Genomic DNA, 22,730 nt, shown 5'->3' on the forward strand with positions numbered 1-22,730 from the left:
TTGAAAAAATAGTCAGAGGAGATGAACATGAAAATAACTTCTTGTAGCTCTTAAAATTATTGTTTTGTACTTGTCAATTTTTATTTCTGATTTAGGGCCTCATTTTACTTAAAGCCCTTAATTCGTTTGATACGTAGATAAAAATAAAAATTTTCATTTCTTTATAGTTTATTGACTGTGGAATACAGTGCAGCTCTATTATGTTAATGAAATTATTTGATGAACTCACAGTTAAAGGTATTGTGTTTAAAGATAGCACATACAAAATCCAAATAATGATTTTTATAATTTAAAAGAGTTATTTTAGTATTACTTATTACGATAATTTATTATTTTTAATTAATTTTAATAATTAAGCAACTGTTTCACTTTTATTGAAGTTTACTCTTTATTTTGGAATAATGCCAAAACAGTAACTCAAACGTCTGATTTTATTAACCAAAATTTCCGATCGTATTTTATCGAATAACTGTTGAATTTCTCTGTATAATGAAGAGGACATGATTTTGCTGACCCTCGGTCTATATTAAGTTAGTTAATGTTACAATAGGTAAAGATACTGTTATATGGAATATCCTACATAGTGATTTATGAGAACCGTTCAGAAAGTGGTTACAGGGAAGCCGTCGTGCGCGGTACGAATAGGGGTACTTCACCCTCTCTGTTGCTGGCATCAGACCGGGACGTGTGGTCACAAGAGGTGCTTCCAGTGACGTTAGAGGTTTGGCTGAAACCACCCTGTAAACCACATACTGTTCCACTTCGACAAACTCAGCTTCTGGATAAACTGACACCCCAGCAGCATCCCACTCTTCTGCCTTTGCTATTCAAACCGATCCAGCTTTCTCTGATCAGGGTAGTTATTATTTTTGTTTTACAGAATTTTAGTAAAACGGATAACAGCAACAATAAATTTATATTTTGTTACGTAGCCTTCATAAATGTTGTAATAAATTTGAATATGGATCACATTAACTATGTTTATTATTTATTAGTTATAGTAATTTAAAGACGCGACAGTGTTAAAATAGAAAATCCTGACTTTATTTTTCATACTCATTTCAAATCATCAATCCTCTAAGTCTGGTAATATTGAATTTTATCTTCCTTATTATAATCCTTTTATTAAATGATCTTTGAATTGTAATATTCAAGGCAAATGTATTTTTACACATAAAAAGTTCTGAGGTAAATTATTAATTAGATTTAATCACTTTTAACAAATATAATCATTTCTTTCAATACTCGGTTTCGACAATTTGCTCTTTTGTTTGCGATTAATGTGTATAACTATAAATAAATGCAGTTTTATAACTATAACCTGTTATAGTTATGAAATTGCAATTGCAGATAAAGTTAATAAATTACAGATAGAAATATATCACTGTGTGCAGGATATGCTTTGTTCTAAAATGCTAAAAAATTATTAATATTAATTTTCATTTACACACGCAAGTGTTTAGTCAAAGACAAAAATATTTCCTAGCTATGATAGAAGTGGAAACTATCTATGGTAGATGATAAAAGCAAGCAATCGTTCATTACTAAGAACAGTTGTTTATTATTGTAGATCTATTCGAATTCGTTCATGTAGACCCTTTTTAATTTAACCGCAATAAACAATCGCTGAGTTTCAATTTATAGAAAAACCTTTCTTCTACTGAATCTTTTAATATTCACTTTTATAAATCTACGATTGCTCTTTTTATTCAAAAGTTATATTTTGGTATTGTTCTTTGGTTTATTTTACACTGAGAAAACCTCTATTTAATAAAAAAAGATATCAACCCTTACCTAAACGTTGATCTATATTTTTAAATATTTATTCGTACGATTAGGCACAACCAGTATGTTAGATAATATAATAATTAAGATTCAATAATTAGGTACTTCTATTAAGTTTTGTATGAAGGTGTCAGTAAACACATTTGAGTTCAAAATTAAAAGAAAATTAAATAAACATAAATTAGTATCTAATTACCTATTATTAACCATATGTTTGTGAATATTAGCTCAAGTAAAACTTGATTAATATTCTTTTAAGGGTTGATATTATCAATAAATTAATAGAAACTGCTGATAAATATCGTGACAATCTTTCAAAATGGGGATGTAGAAATCCAGTTATTGCTTATACTGTTTGTTTTTGCAGAATTTTATTTAATCATAATTTACTTTGTAATCAAGATAAAACCCCAATTTATGACCCAAGCCAAATTAAAAAAAAAATGTATTTGTATTTATTTAATATAACATAAATAATAGTGAATAGAATAATAATAAATTTATATTTATTTAGATTTTACAATTTCATATTGGTAAAATATTGATGTTTAATTAAAGATAAAAAGTTAGGAAAAATAAATAAATAAAACTAATCTTAAAAAGCTATTTCCGTTTATCTCAACACGAATATTTATTCATTTTTTAGAACAGTTTACAGAACGACACTAAATTTTTAAATAATTGATGAAAAAGCTATCATGCACTGACACACACTCATTATTCAGTAAGTATAACGCATTCATAGATCCATCAGTACATACAATTAATAAATGCACAAATATAATTTGTTTTTATTTAATAACCTGTTATAGTTATGAAACTGCATTTGTAGATAAAGTTAATAGACTACAGATAGAAATATATCTATGTGTGCTGGATATGCTTTGTTCTAAAATGCTAAAAAATCATTAACATGAGTTTTCATTTACACACGCACACATACAGACAGAGACATATATACGTATATATTACATACAATTTATTTATCATATATATAAGCATGCTATAAGTTTATATGTATTACTAAATATTATCGACACACATACACAGTTGCCGTTAAAAATATAACTGTTGCTGTTTTTTTATATACGTTACATTATAAAAAAATGTATTTAATTTATTGTTTATACAATTATTGTATTTATTTTAAATCTTGCTTACTTCTAAAATGTACTTCATTAATTTTTTTAAACAAAAAACGATAAAATCGCATCTTGCAAAAATGTTTTTAACAAATTTTCTTGAAGGTGTAATCAGTAAAATTTTGAAAGTCAATTTTCTGAAATCTAGACAGTTTTCAATAAAACTCATAAAAATGCATTTTCCCAAAATAAAGGGATAAAAATAGTAAAAAATGCGAGTTTCTATAACTTCATTGATAACAATCGTCAAGAAAATAAGTCAACGACGTATCACTTTAATTAGCGAAAGTGAAACTTGAAGATGAAGTTTTGTGTCACTATTGTGAATAAATATTTCCAATTTTTAGTAGATATTTGTTCTTAAATTTATGATAGTAATGTAGGAATGAAAAAAATATATAAATATAATACATTTTTAAAAGCCGTGCTGACAAATAGAGGTTAATAAACATCGATCTTTCTTTTTATAAGATGAGATATCAGTTAAACGGTCATCTGTAAATGACGTCCTTTGAAACGCTTTGTAAACATCCCGCAAATTGTAAGGGTTCCAAATAAAGCGACTTAGAATTACCACTTCTTGGGTTGGCCAGAGCTACTAATTGAGCTTTTCGAAAGCATTTTCCAGCCACATACAAAAATGGAAAAACACCTCCTCAGGACGTAGGTGTCTCCATAATGTGGCATGCAGCTAACTCCAGCCATTCCAGTGAATTACTGAAGAAGGCGATATTTGTAATGAAATATAGCTGGGGCTTAGATGTTGAAGGTCTCGGCAGAGTTGAATCAACCTTAATTGAATAGCTCTGGTAATGGATGTTTAATTTCTTCCACCGCAGACAGCTTTAATAACCTTAAAAGGAATTTTTGTAAGAAATGTTTAGTTTCACTACTAGTTGACCGAGGCTGCGGCGGTTGATGATATTGATGTGGCCGGTAGTGTGGGTGACAATTCTTTGCTGCACAGTCTTATCGATATTTTACATTTTGGAGACGTATAACGAACACTGTTATCTAGATAAAACTTTTGTTGATTCATTGCATGAAGAGTATTTCATACAACAAACCGTGAAATTATGGACTGGAGCACCGTCCTTGAAATAATGACCCCCAGAGTTATCTGGGCATAAATAATTGCGATTAATTAACTTGATTGACTAGGCAAAATCTTACGATCTAGGTACCTTCACAGACATTAGAGAAAAATGCGCTAGATTTCAGAAGGAACAGTAAAATTAATCTAAAATTTAGGGGCGAAAAGGAAATTTTACCTTTTCGTAATATGTTTATATCTTTGTTTTTTTTCACCGGGTTGCAAATAAATCATGATTACTGAACTTAATCTTAATCATGTGTAAAATTCCTAACTACTATGCATCCGTGATAGAAATCTTTCACAGATGTTTAATGATAAATATTGTTTGCTCGTTCAGAATCGTCAAATGTATTTGTACATTAATGAAAAAGTTACCATTCCGAGATGGTAATAAATATCGTGATAGGACTAATTTTTAATTTGAATTAATCTTGTTTACACTAATTTATAATTCTAATAATACAAACCGAATAGTGTACTGAAAAGAATTATTTTACTACTGTTATTTACAAATGAAGGAAATACATGCTAATGTTATTACGAATAATCATTATCTTAAAAAAAAATATTTTACCTCGAAAACCTAAAGATTTTTACGAAAAACTTTCCACAATAATTTAAAATATCATTAACAATCGTATGATAAAAGTTTATCATATTCAGCTGTATGAAACTTATAGCACTTTGATAAAAGGATTAAACCTTTTTCATATTCAATGTTGAAAAAATAAAATAGAGAATGCAGCTTTAAGTTGAAGTAGATATAATTATAGCTGCAGCTCAAAGTAAGAATTTATTTTGTGAACTTAGTAATGCGAATAAAGTCGAATATTAATTTGAAGCTAAACTATTCACGCTTAAAAGAATTTTTTAAAATTATTCTTAATCTGGTCTGTCAAATAAAAATAGTAGTAGTAGTAGTAGTAGTAGTAGTAAGAGAATAGCCTAAATAGGGGAACACTGGAACCTACGAGCGGTAGTTTATTGACGCAGTATTCAAATAAATTTATCTTAAAGCACAGGGATAAAACATATTATCTTCAAATAATTCTAAAATCAAAGTTTTTTCTGCTGATCCAGCTTATATTTTAACGTTTGTTAAGCAACTGCCTTTGTTAAGAATGGGTATCTCCAGTGTAAAAACCATTTTTCACTGGAGTCTGGCTAAAAGTTCATAACAACTAGAAGTGAGTTAAAGTTCAAAGGCTGTACCAAAGAATGCAGAAAAACAAACTAAGCACTCAATATTAGTACTTGGAACCATTTCTGTCATTTTGGATTGATTAATGTACATTAATCATTTAATTACACGTATTCACCATCTAGTTCACTAAATCAAAAGTAAGTAGTTTCTAGGTAGCAAATATAAATGATCACATTTACTAGAAAAAAATAAATGTTTTCATTTAAAAACCCGAGATATAAAATACTTTATATCTCGTGTTTAATGGAAAAGACTTTGCTTTAAGAATGAAGCAAATATTAATGATATGTTATATTACTTGCCGCGCACTTTTGATTAGATCGTTAATGTTTACGTCATTCCTGTAATTAGGTAGGATCAAATAATCGTGCATTATTATTTTATATAATTTTTGGATTACGTAATTTTACATTTAAGTTATCTTTCCTTAACCTTTCCCCACTTTTTAATAGGGCAAATCAAGATTTGTTTCAAATTTATGAGCAGCTTTTCCTTCGTCTAGCTGGCTGCCGTACTTTGTTACAAGATCTAGAGTGAAAAGAAAGGTTTTAGAGCTGATGGAGATTATCTTAAACATATAATCATTTTTAGTTCTTTTTATTTATTAATTTTTTTTTTATCAAAACCAATTTCAAGCAAGGTTTTGAAAGGAATTTTCTGTATACATTTTTAATATCACGCATCTAATTTATCAGTCAGTGATTTTTATTACATGACTGTTTTAACTAAGCGATAGATTTGCTTTCTTATTTAAACGTTCCGCTGTCATAGCATTTCTACTATACAAGTAACAGTAAAAACTTACTATTTAAATGAATTTTTCACTCCTTATTCCTTAATGTACATTTATAGATTGGATTTTCATACAATTTCATACATTCTTTTTTTTTCTTAGGAAAATCTATTTTTTTATATATTTTTTCTCAATGTATACTTCATAAATATTATTGCGAGGCGTTATAGCACTTTAAAATTATTAAATATTAAGACTCACTTACATTTTATTAGAATTTATCCTTTAAAAGGCTTTTTGGAAATGAGTATCAGCATCTTCTTCAGTGGGATTTCTGGTAACACTTTTTAATGATGAAGATATGAGAAAGACTAGGAAACTGCTTTAGTTTGTATCCAAGCAAAACATTCAGCATTTATACGTTTAAATTGTTGCTTTTTAAATTTAATGTATCTTTAAATTTCATATATTTTTACGGCTGTCTAACTTTTGCACACTGTAGTAAGTATTTGTTTATTATTTTTACTAGGACATTCGCAAAAACTAATTTTGTTAAGCGAAGTGTCTGAAAATGCTTCTTCTAACTATGGTTGGGATAAATATCCGGTCTGTTCGATGTAGTATTTAACGTAGTCCCTACAGTTTAATTTGTATGCTTCTGGGAACGAATGAGTGAGTGAGTGAGTGTGTGTGTGTGTGTGTGTGTGTGTGTGTGTGTGTGTGTGTGTGTGTGTGTTTTATTACTATACATTATTATCTTATGTGATTTTTTGTCATTTTGAAAGCAACTCAGTTACCTTCTTTCCTGAAAATTATCCAAATTTCCTGCAATTGTTGATTTTCAGTCAATGGGTTTTGGAATCTCTTTAAACAGAGTCATCCAAGAGGAAAGAAAAATAATCTGGGAACTGATTCTAGAGCTTGAAAGAAGGTAAACGTTCATACAAACGTATGTCCGAAAACGCTTTGATATTGAGATAGGATAATGTAACATTTTGTCCGAATTTAAGTTCCCTCAGTCAAATGAAGTTATACTGAAATGAGACGTTATATGAGGGAGGTAAACATGATGGTTTCTTTTGTTGTTTGATCAAAAAAATTCGAATAAAACAGATCTCAGAATTGCATCTCCCTAGTTTTTGTGGTATTCAATGTAAAACAGAAAAATTTGGTGGCAAAAAACACGTTATTTTAGCTTGAAGTACAATAATTTTGTTAAATGATAATAAATGCATAAATTGTATAATCAAATATCGTAGAAAATATAATTCTGAGAAAATTAATGTAATAAAATCTATGAAGAACATAAAAAATCAACTTTTATTATTAAAAACCGAAGAGAATAATACTTTTTTTGGTCTCAAAATAAAATTTATAATCGATTACAATATTAAAGAAAGTAAATATGATCGAATACAATAACGTATAGAGAAGCCTCCATGGAAGCTCCAGAAAAGTTAAATACTAATATTCCTATACAAAACATTAGTAAGTACACACAAAGTTAAGTCAGAGAACAAAATCAAAGGATTGGTAAACAAGAGAAATGATGAAAAACCATGAGCAAAAATGAAAATAAAACAAAATAAATAAAGAAAGAATAATAACTAAAACTAAACGAAGTCAAAAAATGAATTGATAAGTTTTTTTTTTTTTTTGTCTTCAGTCATTTGACTGGTTTGATGCAGCTCTCCAAGATTCCCTATCTAGTGCTAGTCGTTTCATTTCAGTATACCCTCTACATCCTACATCCCCAACAATTTGTTTTACATACTCCAAACGTGGCCTGCCTACACAATTTTTCCCTTCTACCTGTCCTTCCAATATTAAGGCGACTATTCCAGGATGCCTTAGTATGTGGCCTATAAGTCTGTCTCTTCTTTTAACCATATTTTTCCAAATGCTTCTTTCTTCATCTATTTGCCGCAATACCTCTTCATTTGTCACTTTATCCACCCATCTGATTTTTAACATTCTCCTATAGCACCACATTTCAAAAGCTTCTAATCTTTTCTTCTCAGATACTCCGATTGTCCAAGTTTCACTTCCATATAAAGCGACACTCCAAACATACACTTTCAAAAATCTTTTCCTGACATTTAAATTCATTTTTTAAGTAAAAAAATTATATTTCTTACTGAAGGCTCGTTTAGCTTGTGCTATTCGGCATTTTATATCGCTCCTGCTTCGTCCATCTTTAGTAATTTTACTTCCCAAATAACAAAATTCTTCTACCTCCATAATCTTTTCTCCTCCTATTTTCACATTCAGCGGTCCATCTTTGTTATTTCTACTACATTTCATTACTTTTGTTTTGTTCTTGTTTATTTTCATGCGATAGTTCTTGCGTAGGACTTCATCTATGCCGTTCATTGTTTCTTCTAAATCCTTTTTACTCTCGGCTAGAATTACTATATCATCAGCAAATCGTAGCATCTTTATCTTTTCACCTTGTACTGTTACTCCGAATCTAAATTGTTCTTTAACATCATTAACTGCTAGTTCCATGTAAAGATTAAAAAGTAACGAAGATAGGGAACATCCTTGTCGGACTCCCTTTCTTATTACGGCTTCTTTCTTATGTTCTTCAATTGTTACTGTTGCTGTTTGGTTCCTGTACATGTTAGCAATTGTCCTTCTATCTCTGTATTTGAACCCTAATTTTTTTTAAATGCTGAACATTTTATTCCAGTCTACGTTATCAAAAGCCTTTTCTAGGTCTATAAACGCCAAGTATGTTGGTTTGTTTTTCTTTAATCTTCCTTCTACTATTAATCTGAGGCCTAAAATTGCTTCCCTTGTCCCTATACTTTTCCTGAAACCAAATTGGTCTTCTCCTAACACTTCTTCCACTCTCCTCTCAATTCTTCTGTATAAAATTCTAGTTAAGATTTTTGATGCATGACTAGTTAAACTAATTGTTCTATATTCTTCACATTTATCTGCCCCTGCTTTCTTTGGTATCATAACTATAACACTTTTTTTGAAGTCTGACGGAAATTCCCCTTTTTCATAAATATTACACACCAGTTTGTATAATCTATCAATCGCTTCCTCACCTGCACTGCGCAGTAATTCTACAGGTATTCCGTCTATTCCAGGAGCCTTTCTGCCATTTAAATCTTTTAATGCTCTCTTAAATTCAGATCTCAGTATTGTTTCTCCCATTTCATCCTCCTCAACTTCCTCTCCTTCCTCTATAAAACCATTTTCTAATTCATTTCCTCCGTATAACTCTTCAATATATTCCACCCATCTATCGACTTTACCTTTCGTATTATATATTGGTGTACCATCTTTGTTTAACACATTATTAGATTTTAATTTATGTACCCCAAAATTTTCCTTAACTTTCCTGTATGCTCCGTCTATTTTACCAATGTTCATTTCTCTTTCCACTTCTGAACACTTTTCTTTAATCCACTCTTCTTTCACCAGTTTGCACTTCCTGTTTATAGCATTTCTTAATTTCCGATAGTTCCTTTTACTTTCTTCATCACTAGCATTCTTATATTTTCTACGTTCATCGATCAGCTGCAATATATCGTCTGAAACCCAAGGTTTTCTACTAGTTCTGTTTATTCCGCCTAAGGTTGCTTCTGCTGATTTAAGAATTTCCTTTTTAACATTCTCCCATTCTTCTTCTACATTTTCTACCTTATCTTTTTTACTCAGACCTCTTGCGATGTCCTCCTCAAAAATCTTCTTTACTTCCTCAAGCTTCTCTAAATTCCACCGATTCATCTGACACCTTTTCTTCAGGTTTTTAAACCCCAATCTACATTTCATTATCACCAAATTATGGTCGCTATCAATGTCTGCTCCAGGGTAAGTTTTGCAGTCAACGAGTTGAATTCTAAATCTTTGCTTAACCATGATATAATCTATCTGATACCTTCCAGTATCGCCTGGCTTTTTCCAAGTGTATATTCTTCTATTATGATTTTTAAATTGGGTGTTGGCAATTACTAAATTATACTTCGTGCAAAATTCTATAAGTCGGTCCCCTCTTTCATTCCTTTTGCCCAGCCCGTATTCACCCACTATATTTCCTTCCTTGCCTTATCCAATGCTTGCATTCCAATCTCCAACTATTATTAAATTTTCATCTCCTTTTACGTGTTTAATTGCTTCATCAATCTCTTCGTATACACACTCTACCTCATCATCATCATCATGGGCGCTTGTAGGCATATAGACGTTAACAATCGCTGTCGGTTTAGGTTTTGATTTTATCCTTATTACAATGATTCTATCGCTATGCGTTTTGAAATACTCCACTCTCCTCCCTATCTTCTTGTTCATCACGAAACCTACTCCTGCCTGCCCATTATTTGACGCTGAGTTAATTACTCTAAAATCATCTGACCAAAAGTCGCCTTCCACTTCCCACCGAACCTCACTAATTCCTACTATATCCACATTTGTCCTACCCATTTCCCTTTTTAAATTTTCTAGCCTACCAACCTTTTTCAAGCTTCTAACATTCCACGCTCCGACTCGTAGAATGTTATTTTTTAATTTTCTGGTGACCCCTTCCTTAGTAGTCCCCACCCGGAGATCCGAGCGGGGGACTATTTTACCTCCGGAATATTTTACCAAGGAAGGCGCCTCCATTATTGCTATGTGAAAATGCAGAGAGCCACATTTTCTTGGAAAAAAAGCAGCTGTAGTTTTCCATTGCTTTCAGCTGCGCAGTACTCAGAGGACTGAGTGATGTTGATACGGCCGTTTAAGTCGTCCTGACTCACGCCCCTAACAACTACTGAAAGAGCTGCTGCCCTCTTTCAGGAATCATTCCTTAGTCTGGCTCTCAACAGATACCTCTCCGATATGGTTGCACCTTCGGTCCAGCTACTCTGTATCCCTGAGCACTCAAGCCCCCTCACCAACGGCAAGGTCTCATGATTCATAGAGGAGGAATTGATGAGTAACACTCAGTTAATGCAGCTCAAACTCAAATCACATAAAGTCATCAAGGTCAACCCGTGTAGTTGTTTTAGTATTCTAACATCTTCACTGTTGCCTAAAAGGTTAATAGCTAAATAATTCAAATGTTTGTGTAGCTGCAGTTCATAGTATGTACCAAATCGCTGTATCTCTTCTCAAATATACGGTGGATTTCTTTTCCATATATTCGTGGATTTCCCTGTTTCTTACGAATCAAGGCGCTTCTTTTATCTCATTTAGTAATTTTTTTTGGAAATTTTTGTATTATCTCGACGTTTGTGCTGCTTGAAGTACCCCAAAGCTGAATTTCGTAGGTCCAAATTTTTCAGAATAGTCGTGTACACCAACTGTTTCTTCGGCAGTGAAAGTTGTATCTGCTGCGCAGCAACCCGTATATTTCCTTACTTGATATTCAGTTGTTTTCTACAGGAACCTTCACTTCAGATGACGATCAAAATGAGGAAAATAAAACTTAACAGAAGAATGTGATGAATTTATAAAAATTAAAAACAACTGTTTTTAGTACAATAAATTTAAACCTTTGAAAAATTAAAATACGTTTTAAAAAATACTCGCTGTGCAAATTATAGTACTGTATTAATTTACAATAAATGTTCGAACATTTTGCCACTGTCATTGACACAGTTTTCAACCTGTTTCTTTACATTTTCTGTGGCCGACCTAATAATATCATTGCATTCTTTGATGAGAGCAGCAACATTGAGAATGCGAGCGATCAGCTTATCGCGTGTGTTTTTCTGCTTGAACACCTCGCATTTCATCCATCCTCATAAACAGCAATCTAACGAAGTATGTTCCGGTGATCTAGGTGGCCAATTTACCGACGCTTTACGTCCAATTCATTTACCAGTAATTTTTTCATTTAAGAATTGTTCTGCTTCACCTTCGTGAATTATGTTGATGCTCCATCAAGTTAACATTTCAATTCGTTTCGCCAATAAGAAATTTTCAAACGCTGTAAAAAATGTATTGTTTAATAAGTTCGTCCGAAAATAATATGTACGGAATTAAATGGTAATTACTGTTATCCCAATAACAAGCTGCAGTCGTCTGGCACGGTCACCAAGCTGGAGGTGTTGAACTTCTAAATATGTTTAAAACACAGTCCGTGAGCAAGTAATGTCCTCCAGACTGTACTTTATGGAATGTTGAGTGTTGTAGTAATTCTTCACATGCTCGTTGCAGGACTAAACTGTACCACCTAAAGAATATTTTCCCTTTCATCACCATGTAAAAATTATATCAGCATATTCTGCGTTATTGAAGAGATGGATGCCTTTTTCAATAAAGAATTCAAAACAGAATTTCACTTTTTTAAATTCAGATTAAATCGGGAAAAATGTAGGTGTAGTTTATAGTGCAACAAACACAAAATACTATATAACTTTATTTCAAAAATAATTAAATATAATCAGATTATGTAAAAAACAACTAAACCACTTAACGTTTATTATTAACACGTAATCACAATTTTATGACAACAAATTAATTTCGAAGCTTACAATAAATGTTGCCAACCTAATTTTCAAACGTCTGAACTTATTGTACTAAAAACAGCTGATTTTCAATTTTACATTTCATAACATTTTTCTCTTAGGTTTTAAATAATAAAAATTGATTTTTTTGTAGAATTGATTACATCAATTTTCTCAGAATTAAATTCCCTACAAGGTTCAATAATAAAATTTACGCATTCATTAGTCATTTAAAAAGGTTATTATACTTCAAATTAAACAAAAAAAAAACACACACATGTTCTTCAACACTCAATTTTTCTGTTTTACATTGGTTATCATGAAAACTACGGGAAATATAGTTCTGGGATCGGTTTTTTCGTTTTTACAGGTCAAAAACATAAGAAACCATGAGAACTCGTTATATAACGCCTTAAAACTTCAGTATGATCTTATTTCACCGGGGGAGCTGAAATCCGGTCAAACATTTTAGCTAGCCGTAATTCGATAACAAAGCGTTTTCGGACATATGTTCCTTATTTCAAGCTCTAGAATCAGTTCCCAAAATATTTCCCTTTCCTCCTGAATCAACCTGTATTTTATATAATAACATAATATTGCCTACAAGATTGATAGCGATTGATCAATGCCAGAATTTTTATAGTTCCAAGTTTTTCAGAATAGTTGTCAGCTAACAAATTTTTGTATGTTAGGACAGGCAAAATTTGTGAGGTAGTATGCAATGCGTTTGGGCTGTGTGCAACGCTGGTGGGTTGTATATCTTACAGATAACTGTGATAGTTATATTATTAAGCGTTTTAACTTTTTTTATTGTCTACTTTGATAATAGTACGGTTAAAGAAGTTAAGTGATGAAGAAGAAGATAAGTTGTGCCCAAATTCTTCAATGAGACCTGTTTGTGAACAAATGTTTATATAAATTTACTTTTTGAAAAAGTAGGATTCATCAGTTTAGTATTGCTAAAATAATATTTTATCTACATCCCTTTTCTTATTTTAAATATGGGGCAATTTTTTTAAGCGTTATTAAAGCATTTCTTCAAGGACAGTACGAATGGGTTAACCAAATAGTAAACCTGATTGAGTGTGGTATTTTATTACTACGTGTAAAAAAGGCTTGTTCTGAAATGATTTATGTTCAGATTATGATCTCTACTATTAAGTGATTTGGTAGTTTGTTTTTAATGACTCGTATCGTATGTTGATGGATTATTTTTCTAAGTTAGTATTTAGTTATAATTTGCTAGAATTTAGGAATTTAGAATGTTTAGGAACAAAATTTAATTCTGATCCTAAAGAATCTGATCCTGGTTGTCTTAATTGTATATTCTGAGTATTATTATTTTATTTGTATCTCTCATTCTTCTTCTCCCTCTTCTTTTCATTTTATTGTTATTATAATTATTGTTATTATTATTATTATTACTATTAAAATATTAGGGGCAGCGCAGGGGTCGATTCTCGGCCCCGACCTTTAGAAATCCGTCTACAACGACTTGCTGAGGGCGGAGATGCCTGAAGAATCGGTCTTGGTTGGATACGCTGATGACGCGCTACTTGTCGCAGACCGCAACGTGAAGCTCGCCCAACTAAGACTCACACAGAGCCACGCACAGAGTCAGTGCCTGGCTGGACGACCATGGTTGTCTCTGCTGGGAGCAGCTGGGAGAGTGTGGCCCGATTCGTCGGAGGCATTCTCAGAACCAAGAAAGGTAACCTGGATAGTCCTGAAAATTAGGTAGCCTTCTCAGGCTAGTACAGGATGACTCGGCCAGAAGTAATGTGTAAAACGGTTCCAGGTCGAGTCCTGGTAGAGAGGGAGGTGGTTTTAATCGGTAGTCTGCTGATGGTGACTGCATAATACCATCAGTGTGAGCCCGATACTCCGTGAGTAAATACAGTTCCACCTCCCTCCAGAAAAAAAAAAAAATTGTATTATTATAACGGAGTTTTCTTTGTCAGCTTTTACGATGCAGGCTAGGTTATTCATGATTGTTTTTTTCAGTCTATTGGATAGTTGAACTTACAGGAGGGGTTATTAAAATTTTTTTACTTGCTTCGTTTCTCTTCTTTGTTTAGGAATTTACATAATCGTGTTATTTTTATGTAGATTAGAAATGGTAGATCTTTAAAACGTGAAAGTTTATATTGTAATCGTTTAGTTAATCATTCCTTTTATGTGGTTGTTTGATGCGTATTTTAGGTAATTTTTTCAAAAACTTTGATTTCTTTCTGGTTTTTGTAGGGTTTAATGATTCAAGTAAAAGAAAAATTAAAATCATGTATGTAAACGTGTGAAGTTTTGAAAGTAATAATCTCACTCGTCACACGAATAATTTAACTACTGAAAATATTTAGTTCAATTTCAAGCCGTTCAGTCAAACCACTTTTTTGAGACAGTGGCTAAATTTAAGAACGAATTATGTCTGCTTCTGTCTAATAATATTAGTAATCATCTACGTTTATTCTCGCGTATATTTCACACATCCTAGCATGGCTGTCTAATACAATGACTACTGGCTAAGTTTCATTCGTTTATGGGAAGCCAGTTTGAAGTCTATTTAATCTGAATAGATGTGAAACCATACAAACAGATTCAAGTAAACAAACGTTATACCACTAAGGCATTACAATATATCTTGTAATAATAATTTGACAAGAGATAAATCGTAAATTGGATTCTGAAAGATCTATATTTTGAAGTGAACTTCAAAAAGAAACATAAAATTTCTTGAGATGCCTAATAGTTTCTTTTTTTATAATAGTAAATTCATTATATAAACAAAAACTAACAATATGCTAACAATATTTTACGATGTTAAATTGTGAGTCTTCACAAAATATGAAGTTTTATATTTATTAACCTTTTTGTATTTATTAAATTTATTAAAATTTTCTAAACATTAAAAAAGGATAAGATTTCACTGTTTTTAAATAGAATTTTTTTAAAAATGGAGTTTTTCAGTTAAAAATATTACGAATTCTCATTTATTTTGAAGTTCTTAATTCTTTCTTGATTCCCTTGTTAAGATAGTTTTTATTTTTTTAATGATATGTTATTTATCAGCAGTAGGGAAAAAAATTAGTCGTACTTAAGAGGTAGTTTAATCGTTAGGTTTTAATTGTAATTTCTTGCTGTTGTATTAATTAATTTAAAATGTAATAATACAATAAAAATACTGTTGCCCGGTACTATACAGTTTAAATATGACTCCTTAATGTGCTTTTAAAATTCAAACTCAAAGTAAAAAGTATGAATAAAATGCAAAATAATCTGTAAAAGTAAATTGTTTTTGAAAATCAGAATAATTTATGAATTTTTAAATTATAATTTTATTTTAGTTTTGATTAATTTTTTGGTGAAAATTTAAAAACTAATGATTTGAATTCTGAGTATAATAATGAAATTTGTAAATAAATAAAGTTCTGGAGATTTACTTCCTCATGGCCACATTGATATTTAAATACTCTCCTAGGTCTATATTTTCTCTGTTCCTTCCAGCATGTAAGTACTAATGGATAAGCATCAATAATTATTTATCTAAACAGAGCAGGAACAAGCAACAAAAATATAAAATTTCTTTCATTGATTGAGAGCATTTTAGACGTATTTGCTCTTGAAACCATAACCTACAACAAACGTCACATACATTTGGCAGAATTTCAACAATAAACGCTTTATGAAGACTCTTTCTGGAATGGAATATAATTTTAGTTGAAATGAACAACAGTGGAAGTAAAAACAAATCACTATTTTGGATAGAAAAAATTAAATAGTCTAAGTGTGTCTGTCTTGCCTACATGACTTTATCAGAACTTGTTATTTGTTGTTTAGTATTTTATTCTTTTTTTAGCGTAGGCTTCCTCCCTTAATCTTCTACATGTATACTATTCCATGAAATGTGAAATGGTTGCTGTCACTGACTATATCTGATTTCTGTACATCTTATTGAAATTAACTTTCGTTATCTAAATGCCTCAAAACCTTTTTGCTTACATAAACAAATTCTAATTTCTTATCGTTCTCAAATTTTAATATATTTGTCTACTTTTGGAGTGATCCGTGTGGATATGAGTTAGCTATTATATTATACCGATCATTCAATCGATCTTACTTTCTTTACCTTTATTTAAGTTTTTTTGTTATAAACATCTTATTTTTTTAACTCGTATACACTTTACTTTAAATTTGACTGTGATATAGTAGTTGACTAACAGCTCCCTTTCTACACAGACACATGTAAATTCTATTTAATGAACTTCATGCTTCCTTTTCTTGATCTGATTTTATAAATATTAAAAATTTACTTTCTTCCTATTCAAGGTGAACAGGAACGAAATTATTCTTTCGTTGTAAATAATTTAATATAACAACTAAATCTTTTATAAAATTCGAAAAAATTACTTTATATTATTAATTCCTTCCATCGTATTACTAATCGATCGGTAACGTTTTTATTAATTTTTAATCAACAACAAATATACTCTTCTCCTTGAGCAACATACACAACATGGGTAACACGAAAATATTCGCATAATGGAATTTCTGGACAAATATATTTTTAATAACTTTTAACAAAAGAGAACCTTTAACATGAACATAAAAATAGACTGCAGATAAAAAAAAATTAAGAAAGGTAAGTAAAGTTCATTCATTGCAACATTATTATTCCCTTGATTCGCATTAAGTCTAAAACTTTAGGGAAAGTATTAAAATTGATGTTTTTTTTTTCTTAATCTGTGTAATTACAGTAACTGCGATTGTAATTGGAACTGGGAAATAGATATAAAATGGCGCAGTGAAACAACGTATTATGGGAATAAAATCACTGGGGAAAGACTTAAACGGTTTATAAGGAAAGTGGAATTGTAAGTGTTAGAGAAGAAAGAACAATTATGCAGGGGTTGGTTAGTAGAAAGAGGAAAGCTTATTATTGTGTCATTTGGTAGTAGTGTTACAAGCGTACAGTGTCATATTAATTAAACTGAGCAAACCTAATCCTTTATCAATGGAAATTTTCTACCAATCAATGACTTGGATAATAATTTATTCCAGCTAATTTGTCCATAATCCATCAGTGATTATGACAGATTTGTGTATTATTTCTGCGTAACTGTTATTATTTCCTCCGTTCTGGCTCAGTTCGTATGAAATTACAGTTGCAATTCTCATTAGATAAACGTGCATATACCGTTAAATATTTAAATAATAAAAATTAATCTTTGTGTAATTTAGATCCATATTTTGATTATACCATTAGATGTCTAATATATAGATGTATATGTAAAAAGCGAGTATCTTTCCTAACATTTATTAGTAAAACAAAATTCTGAATTTAATAATAGATGCGTCACTCAAAGTGTCTTTTATTTTTAGTGTAATTATAATCATGTCGAAACACGTAGTGAACTAATTGAAAAGATAATTTTGAAGATAAGATTAATAGATTTAGAAGAAACAGCGTATTCATTAAAATTTTTAATAGATATGAAAAAATAAATACACTTGTACTGCATAAAAAAGTAGAATTAATTAAAAAGTATAATTTTCTATCTTTATCATCTTTTGCCGGTTTTATCCTCTGGACCTCTTCTGTAACTAAATTAATGGATGGAAGTAAAATTATTTGCGTTTCTTCATGAATAACTCTAAAATGTTTCAGAATTATGAATATTTTGTCATAATACTGAAGAAAAATTTAATATATGGCCCTCTAAATTACCGTTAAAACAATAAAATTACTGTGAACAGTACAGTTCTTAAAATGAACACTTTAAATTAATAAGTAAGATTTCAGTTAATTTAATATGTATCTAGAATTGAAGAATCTATTAAATATTCGCAAAACTTAGTTGAAACTCAGAAATAACCGGTTAATTATTTTTGATATAACAGTTTAAAAAAATAATCATTTTTAACTAGATTTTTAATATTCTCATTAATTTCTAACCGCTGGTATTTAAAGTTTAATTAACAATTATCGGTTTGTCTAAACTAATACTAGACAAGATCTATTGCTAAAAATCAACTGAGTATACAACTTGAGTGGTAGTAGAACTTCATTTAGAAGTAAGGAGTAATAATTAAAATCAATTAGTTGTCCTGAGATGAAAATCATTTTAAAATATATTCTAATCGTAAAATTAAATGTGGTAAAAGAAGAAAAAGTAGTAAACTCAAACTAAATGATGAAAATTGTGAATGAAGAAAAGGAACCGAGGGCTGAATTTCGGATTTGGGTCGGAAGAAAGGTTTTAAAAGGAAACAGGTGCAAAGCATGTACGGGATTGATTTCTTCTTAGCTACCACGTGACTTATTTCCTTTACTCTGCCGTCAAATTCTCAATACTGTTAAAAATAACGAAAAGGGAAATACAGAATATACTGCGAAAGGAAAAAACAAAGTAACATTGAAACTGCAATAACAGAAAGAAAAAAGGAAGGGTATAACTTACTGCTTAAAAAACGTTCAAGGAATAGGTTTCTCTACAGGAAATTCTTATAAAAAGATTTTCATTCTAAGACAATAATTCCACTCAACTGTTTTATAGATCAGAAGTTTGAAAGAAAATAACTTTATGATAATAATATATGACCAATATTACAATAAATTTTTAATCTTCTCATTTTTTTTTTATTAAATTGTCCATATTATTGCCCGTTAAACAGAGATTAATCTTGATTACCTTAATTATTAAATTTAATACTTGACCTGAAATTAATAGTATTTTCATGTTATTTTCAGCAATAAAGATTTATACTTTATTATCTGTTGTACGATATCAAAACTGTTTTTTTTTAGTAATATTTTTAAGAATTTTCTTTTCTTTCAGTAATTTTTGAAAGGGAAAACTGATTTATCTTCAATCTTAAAATCAGGAAATCTGAATATTCTGAAACCTTAACATCTTAAATCTTAAGTGATTATGATTGACATCAAAAATAAGGTTACATGGTTTTTAAAAGACAAAACGAATTATATACATATAATGCAACAAGTTCTGAAAAGATAAAATAAGCATAGCTTTAATTTATTATACCATTTTTTTTTTTTGTATGCAACTTAATGAATAAATAGTCAAAGATAAAATTAAAAAAAAATAATTTAAAACTTGTAATAAAATTCTATTGTAATCTGTGTGAATTAAATACTAATTCTAATTTTTTCTAAACTTACGGGAAAAACAAACTTTTAAATGAAGACTGAGCATCTTATTTTTCGAAAGATAAAATGTTAGGAAAAATGTTTCATTCATATATTAAAAATAAATACATTCATCGTTTTATTTTATTTTTAGGGGCAAGTAAATAAAAAAATAAATAAAAAGAACATTTTTAATACTATTAAAAAAAAAAATATGTTTAAAATAAGAAACAGTGTCACCGCATGTAAATTTCCAAACTGTCTACAAACTAAAGCAATTATTCAAATAACCGACCTCCGTGGCTGAGTAGGTACCGTCTGCGTATTTCGTGTGGAGGTCCCGAATTCAGATCCTGGTCAGGCACAGTATCTTTTCATACGCTACCAATTTTCACCGGTCTAATGACCATAACTGTCATTATAAAATTACTGAAAAGACTATCTACAAACGAGAGGGGTTCATATAAAAAATATAACGACAAATTATATGCAAATATAAGTATTCCTCCTTGATAACACGCACAAATTTTTCCCTAAAAGGACTAACGTAGAATATACCTTTTTATGGTACTGAAATATGGACAACAAGAAAAACTAGAAATATATAACTGTACCTTGTAATGTTACAAAACAAAACATTAATTAATGTAGTACCAAAAGTGAAGAGTTTTAAAATGGAAATCCCACTATAGTAACTATTTTTTTTTTTTTAATTTTATTAAAAAAGACGTCAATGGCAGATATACATTAAGTAAGGCTGGCACTAAGGCTAGACAATTTTATTCTGTTTAATTTAAAATTAAATAGCCTCAGAACTGACTATAAATGTAGTTATAAACAATCATTAGTCTTTTATAATCTCAAGCTGACTATTATTGCTCTTAACTGAAATCTAACAATCATTATTTAATGCTTACTCAGGCAATCAAACAAATTTAAAAGTAGTTACACTTTTAATTGAATTTTAAAAGCAATCTTGCAGCATTCCGCAACAACTTTAATAAAGGAACTTTTACGATTCAACGTTTTCCTAATTCATAAAGCTTATTGGATTATATATCTTCAAATCTGTTAATTGATGTTATCGTAAGTTTTTTACATATATGAAAAAAATAACTGAATAAATGATAAAAAAGAGTCGATCTAGCATTTATAACAGTTCCAGTTAAAAGCATTAAATAATCATACTCAAAATCCTTGGCGTATTTTAAGAAGAAAAGAAAATATACAAGATAAAACTATTTCTCTAAAGTAAAATAATAGGAAGAAAGGAAGAAAAATTCGTTATTAATTTTATAATACTACATAAACAAGAAGTATGTGTTTAATTGAAAAAAAAACAAATTTTAAATACTTTTAAAATGTTTCAGGTGAAAGAAGTTTAGATGAACCAGAATTCACATCACCTATTGGTAACCTAACGACTCCTTTAGGAAGAGAAGCAGTACTTTCATGCACTGTAAATAATCTTGGGAAACACAAGGTGAGTAAATAGTATTTAAAATTTCTCTATTAATAAAATTATAAAAAGTTTTTATTCATATCTCTTAATAGCGTTTATTTATACGTAATTAAGTATACGTAAATAAAATTATATTTTACTTCTGAATTATAAATTTCAATAATAAAAAATTACATAAATATAAATAGTATAATGAAAACCACTTAATTTAGCAAATTCATTTTCATCTCTTTCTTAACTGAAGTTCTTCTTTTGTTTTAATATATTAAGTTTTAATATATTATTACAAATAATACCACTAAATGATATCGTATTTATTATAATTTTACTTTCTGAAATGTTTAATTTTCTTAGTAATTAAATGCAAGTTAAACAGATGGCTAAATCCGTGAAAATAATATATAATGAATATGTGACAAAAAACGAAGTACAAGGAAAAATATATATATGTAATAATATAATAAAACAAGTTTTATTAATTCTTAATAATTCATTGACTAATGTTAATGTACTCGAATAAAAGGCAAATTTTGAATTCGATGTGTGGCTAAATTTAGCCCAGGTAACAAACAGTACATAAGTAACAAACGGAGTTCATAAGACGTTCCTTTGAAAACATGTATTATAATAAAATTCAAGAAATTCAATTTTATACATCGTCTCTTATTTGAATAGACTTATTCAAAATAATTCTCAATCACTCATTTATTAATTACCGTATGAGCTCTTAGATTAGTTTTGAGTATTGTTTTTTTTTGTCTTCAGTCATTTGACTGGTTTGATGCAGCTCTCCAAGATTCCCTATCTAGTGCTTATCGTTTCATTTCGGTATATCCCCTACATCCTACATCCCACATCCCTTACAATTTGTTTAACATATTCCAAACGTTGCCTGCCTGCACAATTTTTTCCTTCTACCTGACCCTCTAATATTAAAGCGACTATTGCAGGATGCCTTAATATGTGGCTTATAAGTCTGTCTTTTCTTTTACTATATTTTTCCATCGATTCTTCATCGATTTCATCGATTCATCGATTTGCCTCAACACCTCTTCATTTGTCACTTTACCCACACACCTGATTTTTAACATTCTCCTATAACACCACATTTCAAAAGCTTCTAATCTTTTCTTCTCAGGTACTCCGATCGTCCAAGTTTCACTTCCGTATAAAGTGACGCTCCAAACATATACTTTCAAAAATCTTTTCCTGACATTTAAATTAATTTTTGATGTAAACAATTTATATTTCTGACTGAAAGCTCGTTTCGCCTGTGCTATTCGGCATTTTATATCACTCCTTCTTCGTCCATCTTTAGTAATTCTACTTCTCAAATAACAAAATTCTTCTACCCCCATAATTTTTTCTCTTCCTATTTTCACATTCAGTGGTCCATCTACATTATTTCTATTACGTTTCATTACTTTCGTTTTGTTCTTGTCTATTTTCATGCGTAGGACTTTATCCATGCCGAACATTGTTTCTTCTAAATCCTTTTTACTCTCAGCTAGAATTATTATCATCTCATCAGCAAATCGTAGCATCTTTATCTTTTCACCTTGTACTGTTACTCCTGATCTAAATTGTTCTTTAACATCATTAACTACTAGTTCTACATAAAGATTAAAATATAACGGGGATAGGGAACATCCTTGTCGGACTCCCTTTCTTATTATGGCTTCTTTCTTATGTTCTTCAATTATTATTGTTGCTGTTTG

At 30.0% G+C, this 22,730-nt stretch overlaps 1 protein-coding gene across 1 annotated transcript in view; it reads left to right on the forward strand.

Moving 5' to 3' along the window:
* The first annotated feature begins 13,603 nt into the window (after nucleotides 1-13,603).
* LOC142317499 (lachesin-like) overlaps nucleotides 13,604-22,730 on the forward strand; it is a 345,180-nt gene continuing 336,053 nt past the window's right edge. The window contains exons 1-2 of the mRNA XM_075354060.1: nucleotides 13,604-13,727; nucleotides 20,921-21,033. Of these exons, the coding sequence (XP_075210175.1) occupies nucleotides 13,604-13,727; nucleotides 20,921-21,033 (237 nt within the window). The remainder of the gene's footprint in view (nucleotides 13,728-20,920; nucleotides 21,034-22,730) is intronic.

This window comes from Lycorma delicatula, chromosome 1 (genome assembly GCF_047948215.1).
Source record: "Lycorma delicatula isolate Av1 chromosome 1, ASM4794821v1, whole genome shotgun sequence".
Classification (NCBI taxonomy): Eukaryota; Metazoa; Arthropoda; class Insecta; order Hemiptera; family Fulgoridae; genus Lycorma; species Lycorma delicatula.